Below are 15259 nucleotides of genomic sequence, written 5' to 3'. Positions count from 1 at the left end.
AATTATAGACCAGTTAGCCTGATGTTGTTCGTGGGGAAATTGCTAGACTCCACTATATAAAGATTTAACAGTAGAATACTTGGAAAACAGTAACGGGATCAGACAGAGTCAGCATGGATTTACAAATGGGAAATCATGCATGACAAATCTACTGGAAATTTTCAAGGATGTAACTCGTAGAGTTGATACTGAAGAGCCAAAAGATGTGATTTACTTGGACGTTCAGAAGGCTTTTGATAAGATCATACAAAAAACTAGCATGGGGGTAGTGTACTGACATGGATAAAGAACTGGTTGGCAGGCAGGAAACAAAGAGTAGGAATAAACAGGTACAGAGAGGCAGCAAGTGACTAGTGAGCTATCTCAGGGATCAGTACTTGGAATCCAGATATTCACAATATATATTAATAACTTAGATGAGAGAACTAACTGTTAATATCTTCAAGTTTGAAAATAACACAACACTGGTTTGGAGCGTGAGCTGAGAGGAGGATACAAAGATGCTTCATTTGGCCAAACTGAATGACTGGAAAGATGCATGGCAGATAAAGAATAATGTGGATAAATGTGAAGTAATCCACTTTGATAGCAAAAACAGGGAGGCAAATTATCTGAACAGTGATAGATTGTGAAAGACGTAAGTGAGTTGAGGGTTTCCTTGCACACAGGTTGGGGTGGCACAGTGGCTAGCACTGCAGCCTCACAGTGCCAGGGACCCAGGTTCGATTCCAGCCTCGGGCAACTGTCTGTGTGGAGTTTGCACATTCTCCCAGTGTCTGCGTGGGTTTCCTCTGGGTGCTCCGGTTTCCTCCTACAGTCCAAAGATGTGCACACTAGGTGGATTGGCCATGCTAAATTGCCGGTAGTGTTCAGGGGTGTGTGGGTTATAGGGGGATGGGTCTGGGTAGGATGCTGCAAGGGTCGGTGTGGACTTGTTGGACCAAAGGGCCTGTTTCCACGCCGTAGGGATTCTATAAAATAAACATGCTAGCGCAGCAAGTACGGTGTTGAGCTCTGTAACAAGAGGGCTCGAGTACAGGAGAGTAATGTCTTGTTGCAACTGTACAAGACTTTGATGAGATCACACCTGGAGTTGTGCGTGCAGTTTTGGTCTCCTGATTGCAGGAAAGATGTTCTGGCTATGGAGGGAGTGCAACGTAGGTTTACTAGTCTGTTTCACGAGATGACAGGACTAATATTTGAAGAGATTTTGAATATATACCAGCTATATTACTTGGAGTTTATAACAATGAGGGGCAAGGGTCTGTCAACATCAGAAGTCTACTAAATTGTAACAGGACCATAAATGGTAAATGCAGGAAGGATCCACCGGTGAGGAATTTCTTCACCCAGAGAGGGGTGCGCCTGTCGGATTCTCACGCTGAAACATTGAATGTTTTCAAGGAGACGTTAGATATGGTTCTTAGCCCTAAAGGAATCAAAGGGTATGGGGAGAAAGCAGGAATAGGATTATGGAGGTCAGAGCCACTCGGCAGTAGTCATTGAGGCACATTACATGTGTTTTCTTCGCTTGATGGTGGTGTCCTTGAAGCAGGTGGAAACTTCAGATTGTAGCAAGAAGAGGTTAAAGCTGTCAACAAATACTCCCACCAACTATTCCACACAAGATCAGAGTGCACAGCCAGGGAATCCATCTGGGCCGGTCACTTTCTATGGACTCACTCTTAAGGAGGCCAATCAGGCATCGCAGCGGTGACTGAGGGAACAGGGCAGATGACATCATTTTACTGACCTTCTGTTCAAACCGAGTGTAAAATGCATTGACCACCTCAGTCAGGATGTATTTTTGTCCACTATTCTGTTCTGCTTCATTTTGTAGCCCGTTATGTCACGTAGGCCTTTCCACAGACAGTGAGTGCTCGTGTGGTTAATTTGGGTCTCCAACCATGATCTCATTGAATGGTACAGCAGCCTCAGTGGGCTGAATGGCCTGCTTCCGCACCTATTCCTTACGATCTCATTCCCTCAACGTTAATAACTTTATTCCTGTCATGGATCTGGCGATTTTGACAAGCTACCCAGTCTTGTTGCCACGAACACCATGTTTTATACAATGGTTGAACCATGTGTGAGCACTGAATTACAACTCTGTGTACCTGGCCCTCCCTGACTCCCCGACACACCAACTATGTTTCCCCCTCCCCATTCTCTCCCGCTCCTAGTCCCGCACTTTCTCCCAAACATAGCTACGACTCTACTCCACACCTCCACTCCACTCCACTCCATTCCACTCTTTCCTCCTACAGTCTATTCACGCTCTTCCTCACCCTCCCCCGACACACACACACTCCCCTCCACCCCACACACAAGCACATGCCGCTCCCCCCCCCCTACCTCGGGATAACGCTGCACCAACCGGGCGATCACCTCCCTCTCCACTTGCCATTCGGGTTTCCGCAGCTTCCTCTCCTGCTTTAGCCTGGTCTTCTTCCGTTGATATCTCTTTTTCCATTTCTGATAGTTTTTAATTATTTCGCTCCTTTCGGAGGCGGCCGACATCCCACTTCGTTCTCCAGTCAGCCCCATGCCTGGACGGAGTACAAACATCCTCCGGCGCACAGCAATAACGTCACGGGCAAAGTGCGGGCGCGTCCTGATGACACTGTGTAGAGAGGACACGGAAACTGAGCGAGTAGCTGCAAACTAATGAGGTAACGTGGCTCTGTTAGTGAGACGGTGACAAGTGACTAGACTGACAGTACTGAAAATACTAACCTGTTTAAAGTCGAGAGGTTAAGCGACCAAACACAGCTTTTAGGATTATGGAAGTGTGAATAGGAAAATATTGGTTCAAAATTAGATATATTGTTTAACTAATAAGCAAATAAGTTCCCAAGGTATGTCATAGAATCACAGATTTTTACAGCACGGAAAGAGGCCCTTTGGCTCATTGTGTCTACGCTAATCATCACGTCTGTTCTAATCCCATTTTCTAGCAATGGGTCATAGCTTTGTATACTATGGGATTTCAAGTGTTAATCTAAATACTTACATGTTTTGAGAGTTTGCACTTCTATAATCCCTTTTAGGTCATGAGTTCCAGATATCCACAATCCTCTGGATGAATAACAAACTTTTCAAATCCCCTCTCAACTTGTGGTCTGTACCTTAAGGCTGTGTCTGTGGCTATTGAGCCCTTTACGAAGGGGAAAAGTTTGTCCTTCAGAATTTTGTACTCTGCAATTAGATCCCCTATCCCCCAGCTTTCTCTTCAAGGAAAATAACCAAAGCCTACCTAGTTGAATTTGTCCAGTCCAGGTAATATGCTGGTTGATCTCTGGACCTCTCTAGTATAATCACATCCTTCTTATAGTGTGGCAACCAGAACTACATGCAGTACTCCAGTTGTGGCCTAACTAACATTACATACAGCTTCACTAACCTCCTTGAATTCAGTGCCCTCACAAATAAAAGCAAGTATTCCATAAGCCTTTTTAACCACCTTATCAATCTGTGCTGCTACCTTCAACAGTCTATGGACTTGCACACCAAGGTCCATTGGATCCTCTGTACATCCTCGGGCCCTTCCATTCAACACATATTCCCATGCATCTTCATTGTTAGTCCTCCCAAAATGCATCACCTGACATTTCAGGATTAAATTCCATTTGCCAGTGACCAGCCTGTCTGTCGCGTTCTCGTCCTCATGAATTATCCCACCAATTTTTGTGACACCTGTAAATTTACTGATCACATCCTATTTTCATTTACAGGCGATTAACGTACACAACAACAGCAAGGGACCCAGGACTGAACCTTGTGGTATTCCAATGGACACAGACTTCCAGATGCAAAACACACCATTCAACTAGTAATCTCTGCTTCGTGCCACTGCGCCAGTTTGCAATCCTATGTTCCAAAATTGCTTTTGATCCCATGAGCTCTTAGCTTCTTAACCAGTCTGCTATGCAAGACCTTGTAAAAAGCCTCACTGAAATACATGTAGACTACACCAACTGTCACTACCACCATTTACACATTTAGTCACCTCGTTGAAAAATTCAAATTTATTTGACATCATCTGTCCTTTCCAAAGCCATACTGAGTATTCTTGATTAATCCTTGCCTCTCTGAGTTGAGATTAATTATGTCCCTCAGACTTTTTACCAATAGTTTTCCTATCATTTATGATAGATTCCCTGACCTGCAGTTTTCTGGTTTATCCCTACCACCCTTCTTTAAAAACTTTACCTCTTTAGCTGTCCTTCAGTCCTCTGGCATCCCTCCAATGGCCAGAGATCATTTGAAACTTAATGTTAAGAGCCCCCTAAAATCTCTTCCCTTGCCTTCCAAGCAGTGTGGGATACATCTCAACTGTCCCTGGAGTTTTATCCACTTACTGTCTAATAAATCTCCTCTCTCTCAATGCTAATTTGTTCAAGCATATGCTGTAAGAGTCAGCCAGTCAGGTCCAGAGGAGCTTGGAATGGGAACGACTCATAGCAGGGCATCTGCTGCTGTATCATCACATAAACAATGGCCCAGATTTTCCGATTGCCAGACATCGTTATTCTAGGGTAGGTGTGATTGGGCATCAGGACACTGTGGAATCCCCATTGTAGCAGACTCTGAAGGATCTGCCTGGAAAAGTGGAGATTCCACTGGGCAATTCTCCTATGCTTAGAACCCTCTGAAAGTCTCCATTTAAATCAGAGAATTCAGAGAGTTCTGATGAAACGAAGTAAATAGTTACTCAGGAAAAGTTAAACTATTAGAAACGTAGTCTTACTCCTGAGCAACTAATCAACTAACCCCACACTTCCCTCACACACCGCACACCTTCCCCAAGGCCCATTGGTTCAAGAAGCCTTGGGGTCTGGCCTCAGTTTATATGAAGAAATAAAAGAATCCGTACTAAAACAAAGTAATTAATGAAAAGATTACTAGCTACAATAATGCAAATACTACAGGAGGAAAGATGATTTCCAATGCTGTAAAATTCTGTGTAACCATATTTCTTCACGTATATTGGATAGATAAAAATATGAAGCCTTCATACATGCCATCCATAAGCATTTGAGTGCTATTTCAGGATGAGCTAACAAAATTCAGAACTCTCCCTTTCGTCCTGTTTATACCCATATCAAATTCCCTCTTCCGTCCACCATACACATAACATAAATAGTGTGATTCAAGATGGCAGAAGCGATAGGGTAGGGGGTATTCGGGGTATCGGGCCCATCCGCTCCTTTTCACGTGACCAGCTGCATCTTGTTTAGTTTAAATTTTCTTTATTCTTGAATCAAATTCATCTGTTCTTCATTCTACGGCTGCAGTGGTGGAGAGAGGTTGCGGGTGATGGATCCAATCCATTTCTTGTGGCCGTGACGATCACGGCTTGAGCAGCTGTTCGATGAGTTGTGGTCCGTTCTTTTGCTCTAATGTTCCGGCAGCATCTGCAGCGGTGGCAGAGTGAATAATCTCTTGGTCCGTGGAAGGTGATTTGAACGGTTGGTCTGTTCTTGGGGTTTGACATGGTCCCCAATCCTCGAGAGTTGGGACAGTCTCCTGGCCATGGTGACAGCCGGAGTGTTGGCGGCGATGAGGTGGCTTTGGCAGAGACGAGGTGCTGGGACTGGTCAGCGGCAGCGGGAGCTGCTGCAGTGTGCTCCCACCTTGGTGTTGCGGCCTCAGGGACATCTTTGGCGGCTGCATGCTACGGCAGCGTCCTACAGCCACATAGGAAATCAAGAAGCCATGGATGGAACAAAAATGTGAAATTTTTCCTAACTATGTATGATTTATTTCTTCTTATAATTTATACAATTAAAATGGTGCCAAAGTATAGCGAATTATGCACGTTTTACTGTATTTTTATAAACACGTAACAATAAATTCCTAGACTATATACTATATATACCTTGCAAGAACTGAAATGTCCTTCAACATTGTACAGACACTGGAATAAATCATTAAAGCTGCAGTCTAACTGAGCCAAATTACAGCAACCTATGCACATTTTAATGTATTTTTATAAACACATGTAACAATAAATTACTACACAATATGCTATATATACCTTGAAAGAATAGAAATGTCCTTCAACGTTGTATAGACACCAGAACAATGCAAAATCTAATTGAGGGAATAAGACATGAATGACAATGAAGGGGAGTGAGGAATTGGTAGTACAGTAATGACAAAAATTGAGAAATGGATTAGAGGGATTGGGAAGGCGTCAAAGGTTAAGAGTAGAACCTTGGGATAGGAAAGGAAGGTACATGTCAGCATTATGGTAAAAGCAAAATACTACCATGAAGGAAATTATGAAAGCAGAAAGTGCTGGAAAACTCAACAGGTCTGGCAGGTCTGTGGAGAAAGAAAGAGTTAAGATTTCAAGTCCATATGACTTCAGATTGAAGGGAGATAGAAACATGATGGGTTTAATGTGCAGAAAGGTAGGGTTGAGAAAGGAAGAAAAGATAATGTCTGGAATTGGTCAGAGGTCGGGGAAATTAACAACGATATCATTGGACAAAAGGGTAAGGAACTAATTGTTGTAGTAAAGGAGCAAAGCATTGGAAACAAAAACAAATTGCTGGAAAAATCTCAGCAAGTCCAGCAGCATCTGTGGAGAGAAAACAGAGTTAAAGTTTCAGATCTAGTGACGCTTCAGATCTGATTGTAGCTAGGAAAAGGTTGGTATATAGGCTGAAGGTTGGGTAGGGGTAGGGGCAGGGGCAAGGAGTAAACGGTATATGGAGATGGAGATAAATCACTGCTTCACCTGGAAGGTGTGTCTGGGGACTTGGATAGTGAGGAGGGAAGAAGTAAAAGGACAGGAGTGGTATCATCTGCGACTGCATGGGCATGTGCCGTTGGGATGTTGGGAGTGGAGGAGCAATGCACCAAAGTGTCCTGGAGGCAACTGTCCCTGTGGAAGGCTGAAAAGTGACAGGAGGGACATATGTGTGGTGGTGCCATCCCACTGGCAGCTAATCATCCTTTGGTGGGGATAAGGGAGACCTGATTGTTGTTGTGGGAGGGAAGAGAAAGGGGGAGGACCAAAGTGCGGGAAATGGGTCGGAACCAGCTGGTAGCCCCGTCAACTATGGTGGTGGTGGGGGGAGGAGGAGGGGAGGGTGTCCTCAGTTCAGGAAACAGGTGGACATTTCAGAGAACTTCTTGTTGAAGTTGGCTTCACTGGAGCAGATGCGATGGAGACAGAGAAAAGGGAGAATAGAGTCTTTACAGGAAGCAGGATGTGAAGATTTATAGTCCAGGTAACTGGGATTCGGTGTGTTTGTAGTGGATTTTGGTGGCCAGCCTATCCCCAGAAATAGAAACAGAGGTGTCGAGGAAAGGGAAGGGTGAGGTCAGAGATGGACCAGATGAAGATGAGGGCAGGGTAGAAATTAGAAGCAAAGTAAATGAACTTTTCTAATTCTGAACAGGAGAGGGAAGCAATGATGTCATTGATGTACCTGAGTTGCGGGTGGGGGCCAGAACAGGACTAAAACAAGGAATGTTCCACATACCCCAAAAAGAGATAGGTATAACTGACGCCCATGTAGGTTCCCATTGCTACCCCTTTTGACCTAAATTAAGTGAGAGAAGTTGTTCAAAGTAGTGACAAGCTCAGCCAGGTGGAGGAGGTTGGTGGTGGATGGGGATGGCTCAGGTCTTTTTTCTAGGAAGAAGCGGAGAATCCAGACACCATCCTGATGGACGATTGCACGCCCATGGTAAAGAGGAGGTGGCTGGATCTTGCAAATGGGAAGTTCTGAAATTGACATAAAGCTCCAGAAGAATCTCAGATGTACGTTGGAAGGGACTGGATAAGGGGAGAAAAAAATTGAGTCGATGTGGAAAGAGATGGGTTCTGTGAGGCAGCAGCTGGCAGAAACAATGGGTCTGCCCAGGCAGTCCTGCTTGTGGATTTTGGGAATGTGGTAGAAGCAGACTGAGTGGCATTGGGGGACTGTGAGCTTGGAGGCAGTTGTGGGGAGATCATCACATTAACTGAGATTAGTGACTGTTGTGGACACAATGGCTTGGTGTTCCATGGTGGGATCACAGTCTGGGAGGGGAAAGGAGGAGGTATCTGAGAGCTGGCGCTCAGTCTCTGCAATGCAGAGATCAGTCTGCCAGCCAACAACAGCACCACCCTTGTCAGGAAGCTTGGTTACAATGTCAGCATTGGATCTGAGAGCATGGAGTGAAGTCAGTTCAGACGGAAGTGGGTCAGAATGGGTAAGGGGGTGATAGAGAAATTGAGGCAACCAATGTCAACAGTTCTGATGATCAGGCCAACTGCAGGTAAAAGGCCAGAGGGAGGTGTCCAGATGGAGACAGAATGTTAGAGATAGGTGAAGGCATCTGTGGGAAGGGGAGAGGACATTTGTCCAAAGGAATAGGCACAGAGTGAAGGTGATGGAAGAAGAGTCCAGCATCATGTTGTGCCTGAAATTTATTGAGGTGGGGGCACAGGGGAATAAAACTAAGATCTTTGCTGAATACAGAACATTCAGCATTGGAAAGTGGAAGGTCAGAAGGGATAGTAAATACGCGACAGGAGGTGGGATTGGTAGAGGGAATGGGAGATGAGAGGGTTCCAGAGGGCCATGGGTATCTTGAGTTCCAAGCCATTGGCCCAGCGTACACATGGATGGCAGAATAATAAATAGTTCTGTCTTAAAGCAAAAATTATGAAAGATACAAATGACACTTGGTAAAAAAGAATCAAAATTCATGGTATGAAGTTGTGAACTCCTTGTTGAGTCCAGAAGTCTGTAAAACATCTCATTGGAAGCTGAGGTGCAATTGCTCAAGCTTGTGCTAAGCTTAGTTGGGAGAAGGTTTACGAGATTAATACCTGGATTGGACTTGTATCTGTTGGAGTTTGGAACAGTAAGAGATGACTTGATTGAAATTTACAAAATCCTGAGGGGATTTGACAGTGTACATGTGGTAGTATTCTTTCTCTACTGTGAGAATCCAGAACTGAGGTGACCTATGGTAATACCACCCCCCAGCCTGAACTAACTAACCTGACCACTCATTTATCCCTGACCATGTGACAAACACCCCAGTCCAATCCATACCACCCAACCAACTGAGCACCATCCTACCCAACTATCCACCTCAACCCAATTGTCACCCAACTACCTCCTCACCAACCCAACAACTACTTGACCATCCCCTCAGCCCAATCTCACTATTCACAACCAACTGAACATTTGGGGCATAATTAGCTTATTTAAAAGTCATCATTACAAATTATGATTACAATACAAATAAAACAAGAAATCATACTTCATGATGTAAGGACAATTATTAAAATTATACCTTACATTAAAGAAAAAAAGGATTGGATTGCATAATTACAATCATTTTTTGCATATGACTAAAGGTGATGCATGGCAAAGTGCAAGTCTTCCTGGATTACAGAGTAAAAAATGAAAGGTTGCCAATTAAAAGAAAGAAATAATTGCTCCCTAAAAATGGAGCATCATAAATACACTGTTACAAGAAATGAAAGCTTTAATAGGAAACTTAACTAAGCAAATTAAGGTGACAGTACCGGTGAGGTAATGTCCCAACTAGTCAAGGCAGGTCTTTCATGTCCCAGACAACACTGCGTGCGCCCTCTTCAGCAATTCCCAACACCCAACAAAATACACAGAAAATAGGAGAAAGAGCAGACCATTCAGCCCATAGAGCCTATTCCACCATTCTATATGATCATGGCTGAAACTCTCTGTCAACACCATAATTCTGCTCTCTCCCCCTCCTTGAAAAGATTAATGTGTGCTCCTCTCCATATACTTCTGCAGTTTTTATTTACAGCCAGTTCTGGTATAATGTGCCATGTGACAGTTGTGTTCCTGCGTAACAATGCATTATAGAAAGTTGCGCTATTGAAATAACGGGGTCTATGGGAAAAGCGGGATTAACAGCAGACCACGAAAAAAACACTCAAAATTGCTCAAAAATCACTCAAAAGTCTAACACAAAGGTTAGCACAGTTTCAATAAATGTTTAATTCATATCTAATAATGAAATAAAAGTAAACTTAACACATTACCTTGAAAAAATATCAAGATGACTTGGTGGGGGAGGAGGTTTTGAGGTTGCCCTGTTGTTAATGCAGGGGCTGAGGGTTGTCATCATCATCATCCCCTTCAGGTGCAGTTGTGGTTGCAGGGTTAGGGTGAAAAATAATTAATCCAGAAGTGGATAGCTGTGGTTCATTGACTTCTGACTGTTTCTTGGGGGTTGACTTAAAGTTTTTGCTGCTTTGTCTTTTTTCTTCTTTCATGAAGAAGCTATTCATAGGGTGCCAAATAAGATCTTATTCCACAAATGCTACCTTGCTGTGTTCTGCATTGTAATCATTGTCCTCTAAGAGCTGCAACTGCTTCTCAATTTCCCTCAGGATAGAAGACAAAACAGAAGTGGAAAGCTCTCATGGTGCTGCATCCTCGACTTCATCTTCTTCATCTCCAGTTTCCACTTCCCCCTCAGCAGCAAGTTGTTGTGGACGAGCCGTAGAGAGGTCTTTACAGAGGGACTCAAGTAGCTCTTCAACATCCTCACTCTCCACTTCTTCAAATCTAACTTGCTTTGCAAGACCAACATAATGTTCTTTGATTCTTGGGAGCTCCTCTGATGGATCAAAGGTTTTAAAATCTTAAGAAAATCTGGGAGAAGATTCCACCAAAATGCATGCAAGCAGGCCCAGGCCTCCACGACAATGTCACTTGCATTCTCGATGTTAAAGCTCTTCCAAACGTATTACAGCCTTTCTTTTACATTCACCACCTGAAATTTTATCACCAAGATGCTTCTAGCTAACATTCTTGTTACTTCTTCCTCACATTTTTGTGGGTAACATGGCAGAATTTGCAAAAAAAATGAAAATCTCAGAGTACTGTACCTCTCATAGAAAGTGCTTCATGACAAAGGCCACGAAATGATCACATTATGCCGGTATGGAGACTCTATCAGCGCTAACATTACGCGATTTCAGGACGAAGACCATGAAATGATCATGTGATGTCAACACGTACTCCTCCACGCACCGATGGAATCATGTTATAGCCAACGCAAGTTCGCGTTTTAGAAATAGCTTTCTCCTATTCGTCAGTCACATTTTAGCCAAAAAGCTATGTCGGAACACACATAATAGCAGAAACAACTGTATTTACTTGACCTGTTCAGGTACATTAAGACACACCTCCAGAGCAGGTGGGACTTGAGCCAAGACTTTCTGGTTTAGAGGTGGAAACGCTACTTACGTGCCACAAATGTCCTTCATTTGAAATAGCTGTAAAAACACATTGAGACTGAGAAACCTTCCCTCCCCTCTCCCGCGCAACCACCCACTGCCTGAAGATCTTAATGGCCTCCTTAGTCAAGCCACATAGTAGTCCCACAGAAAGTTCTCACAATCTGCCCACTGCCTTCTGCACCAAGCGGCCAAAGATTTGAGATAGCCAGAAATTGAGGAGCAACATCTTCAGATTATAAAAGAAGGACTGCAGCCTGACACATTTTGCTGAGATACAGGACAAATTCCACTAGATGACCGAAATTACATGCAACCTAGAATTCCATGAATGGGGAAACAATCTGTTGCACAGGACTGCTGTTGCAACATCCTCCATATCAAATCCCTGATGGACAAGGGAAGGACTCCCAAACTGTCAGCATCTGGGAGCCCTCCTTTTCCAGATGGCAGGATGGAACACCATGGCTTGCCAGAGATGTGCACAAGACAAGTGAATGGATGGTCTGCAAGAGCATTCCATAGATGGAATCCTTCTGCGAACTGAATGGCACAGAGGTGATCATGAGAGGCAGCTCAGGTTATTGGGCATGGTACTGATGGGAAATTCCTTCCAACTGGATATCAATTCAAATTGTAGAGTCCTGCACACCTGAATCAACTCAACGAGTGCAGTCAGGACCAAACTCCACATTTTTAGATTCTCAACCCTTCTGGGTGTTAGCGAATGGCACCCAGTGATGCATGTTGTGGCTGTTCCTCCAGGGACATCCAGCTCAGGCCTCCATTATCGAATACGGCCCCAAGTCTGGTCACCTTGACAGCTCATATCCTCACCTCCACCAGCCACACAAACCCATGAGGACTGCCACCACTCCTGATTGGAAAGACTTCCAGCTGGAGTTGATGTTGTTCCAAACCCTGATCAGTTCTTGTTAAAAGATGGCCACCGCCACAAGGAGGCTCTGGGTTCCCAGTTTTATAAACAGGAGCTGCTTGACGTACTTGAGGTTGTACAGTTGATGAAGGAAATACCGCACCAACACACACCATTTAGGAGCAATATTCCCCTCTCATTATTTATGCCAGTGCACGGACGTCTGATGTCCATGAGGGGCAGCACCTTCTGAAACCAAAATCATCACACACGCAGCTTCCCAGAGGCTGCACAGCAATGTGGTGCTTTGAGGGACATTGTTTAGGAGGAGACTCAGTTTACAGGTATCCTTACACAGTCCAAAAGCAGAAAGTCACTGCCTGGTGTGAAGGCACTGACTGCCTTCCTGAGCGTGTCCATTCAGTTCAGAAGAAGTCGATGAGCTTCTTCTGCAGCTTAATGACACACTCAGGTGGAGAATGTGACTAAGCAGTTCCACAGCATTGGTGCTACCAGTTGATTTATGCTCTTGATCTCTACAGGACAGCACTCACAGCAATCTTGTCTAGCACCATGGGGCGAATGGTAACTTTGACCCCCAGTCCCTGCAAGTTCATTGACCAGGTGTCTTTCACAGTTCTAAAATGGATTCCCAGGTCATGGTGGTGCTCTAGTAAAAAGACCTGAGCTCCTCCGTCAGGGAATCCAACCATCACTGATCCACTAGGAGAACAGACAGTTTTCCCCAGTTGATCCTGGCAGAGGTTCGTTTGATACCAAACTGGTCTCTGTAAGCAAATAGGATCTGTGACCCCAAGGAGTACATCACTGATGTAAGCTGAGAAGACGATGTCCATGCTTAGTTTGTGCAGAGCCAGTGCTGCCAACTTCTTTCACAGGAAGCACAGGGAAGTGTGGTCAGGTGGCCAGCATCAGAAATGGCTACGAGATTGGTTAACAGCTCAAATCAAGAATGCTGGGAATTTAAGTCAAGCTAGTTTAAACTCTGACCGTGGTTAAAACTGCAGCCAGGGCATGTTGTGACCTATTCCGTAAGCTGTGACCTGCAGATTCCTGTGTTGCCCAAGAAGTGTACTCAAACCTTTTACCCAGGTATTCTTCCCTTGCGTGACAGACAAAAGCCAGGGAACCAACTCAGAATTTAATTAAATAAACCCTTCTTTAGTTAACTATTTAGGTCCTAATACTCAATATAAAACATACATTCATTGCAACATTTACTTCATACTTCATCTAACTTAACTTCAACAATAACTCGCTACACTTAACTTCACTTTACTTCAACTTAATTCACATTTAACTCTAATTTTATAAGTTTGGCTTGAAACAAATATTACCCCAATACAAGTGAAGGGGCCAACTTTGCTCTCAGTGTAGATCTTGCCTCGTGGTTCTTTGTCTTCTCTGAAGATCACTTCAGGGCGCGTACTTTGGAAATGTTGGTCTTGATGACTTTTCCTACCAAATCTCTTGTTCTGCTGACTTGATCTCAAAAGTCTGCTTCTCCTCTCACATACTCCTCTGGCACTCAGCCAATTGACAAGACCCTGATCACATTGTTTGATAATGGAGTTTTATTGGTTAAAAAATACTCCAAAATGTTAAACAGCCACATTCTATGCTCCACACAAGGTCATATGATGCCAGTCTGTCTAACCAACTGCCATGATACTTGCCTTATTTGCTTTATTGTATCTCTTAACTCATCTCGTAGCCATTTCTGCTATTGGCCACCTGACCACAAAAGACTCCACACACTTGTCATATGAAGCATGGGCATCCCTGACACATTACCTCAAACTCTCCAGGCCTGGCAACATCCTGGTAAATCCTTTCTAAACTCTCTCTAATTTAATAATATCCTTCCTTTAACAGGGTGACCAGAACTGTACCCAGTATTCCAGAAGAGGCCTCACCAATGTCCTGTACAACTCAACATGATTTTCCAACTCCTATACTCAACTGTCTGAGCAATGAAGGCAAGCGCGTTAAATGCCTCTTAACCACCGTGTCTGTCTGTGACGAAAATTTCAAAGAATTATGTAACTGAACCCCAGGTGTCTCTGTTCTACAGTCCCATGCAATTGAATGATGGCAGACTTGGGGAGGACAAAATAGTCAATAAAGTCAAAGGCTGCACTAGATTAATAACAACAAGGAAGGATAGTTCACCTCTGTCACAGTCATGCGGGATGTCTTTGTGACTTTGATATAGAGCCATTTTATATTATGGAAAGGCAAAAACCTGATTCGAAGGCTTCAAACAGAATTCCAGGAAGAAATAGGTGCAGATTTGGAAGGTGACGTGTTGAAGGAGAGGAAAGACAGATTGGACATGGAACAGTAGTTTGTTAGGACCATGGTGTCAAAGGTTGGTTTATTGAGGTATGGGGTAATAATGGCAGATTTGAAGGAGAGATTTGGTGCCTCTATCTCTGGGAGGGAGACAACTATAAACAATGTTAGCTGATGCAGAAACCAGGAGGGGGATTTATTAAAAATAGTAAACTTGTCATCAGTAAATGCAGGAAAGAAACAGCTTGTCATTGGAGCAGAATAGAGAAGGTGAGTGGCGGCAGCGAACAAGTTTGTCTAGCCTGAGCTAGGGTGGGTACAGGGCCTTCTTTAGGGGTAGTGGCAAATAAAGGCCAACAATCAATTTGCCTGTCCTTTTACCTTCTGAGCTTGCATGGTAGCTTTTTGTGATTCATTGGCGAGGACTCCCAAATATTCCTGTTCCGTAGCTTTCTGCAGTTCTTCTCCATTTAAATAATATGTAGGTCCTCTGATCTTCCTGCCAAAATGCATTGCCCCGCATTTCTCCACATTATATTCAGCCTGCCATATTTTTGCCCACTTGCTTACCTGTCTATATCCCCCTAGGGATTGTTTAATGGGCTAGATGTCTGTCTTGGAATACAGAATGACATCAACAGCACGGGTTCAATTCTCATACTGGCTGCAGTCACCATGTAAATCCCACCTTCGTAGCCTCGCCCCTCTCAGATGAATTGCATCTCAAACTATTTTTTAGTCATTTGTGGGATGTGGGCGTCATTGGTTGGCCAGCATTTATTGCCTATCCCTAGTTACCCTTGAGAAGGTGGTGG

At 44.0% G+C, this 15259-nt stretch overlaps 1 protein-coding gene and 1 long non-coding RNA gene across 3 annotated transcripts in view; one reads left to right on the top strand and one right to left on the bottom strand.

Annotated features, from left to right (window-relative positions):
* The window catches only part of LOC109935878 (probable ATP-dependent RNA helicase DDX10), a 32771-nt gene extending 29237 nt beyond the window's left edge, over positions 1–3534 (bottom strand). The window contains exons 1-2 of one of the 2 annotated variants that reach the window (XM_048598283.1): positions 3464–3534; positions 2356–2623 (exon numbers count right to left, since the gene is read on the bottom strand). In XM_048598283.1, coding sequence (XP_048454240.1) covers positions 2356–2568 — 213 coding nt within the window. In that variant the 5' untranslated portion in view covers positions 2569–2623; positions 3464–3534. Of the gene's footprint in view, positions 1–2355; positions 2629–3463 lie in introns of those variants that run through there. The other variant, XM_048598284.1, reaches the window with a different exon arrangement.
* Positions 2579–5816, top strand: LOC125483356. The gene is made up of 2 exons (XR_007262316.1): positions 2579–2672; positions 3735–5816. It is a non-coding gene; the product is annotated as an uncharacterized LOC125483356 (long non-coding RNA).
* Positions 5817–15259: the final 9443 nt, after the last annotated feature.

The sequence above is a fragment of the Rhincodon typus genome, chromosome 6 (genome assembly GCF_021869965.1).
Source record: "Rhincodon typus isolate 14 chromosome 6, sRhiTyp1.1, whole genome shotgun sequence".
In the NCBI taxonomy this organism is placed as follows: domain Eukaryota; kingdom Metazoa; phylum Chordata; class Chondrichthyes; order Orectolobiformes; family Rhincodontidae; genus Rhincodon; species Rhincodon typus.
Note: the sequence above shows the minus strand (reverse complement) of the source record. Positions and strands in the feature narration are given on the sequence as shown.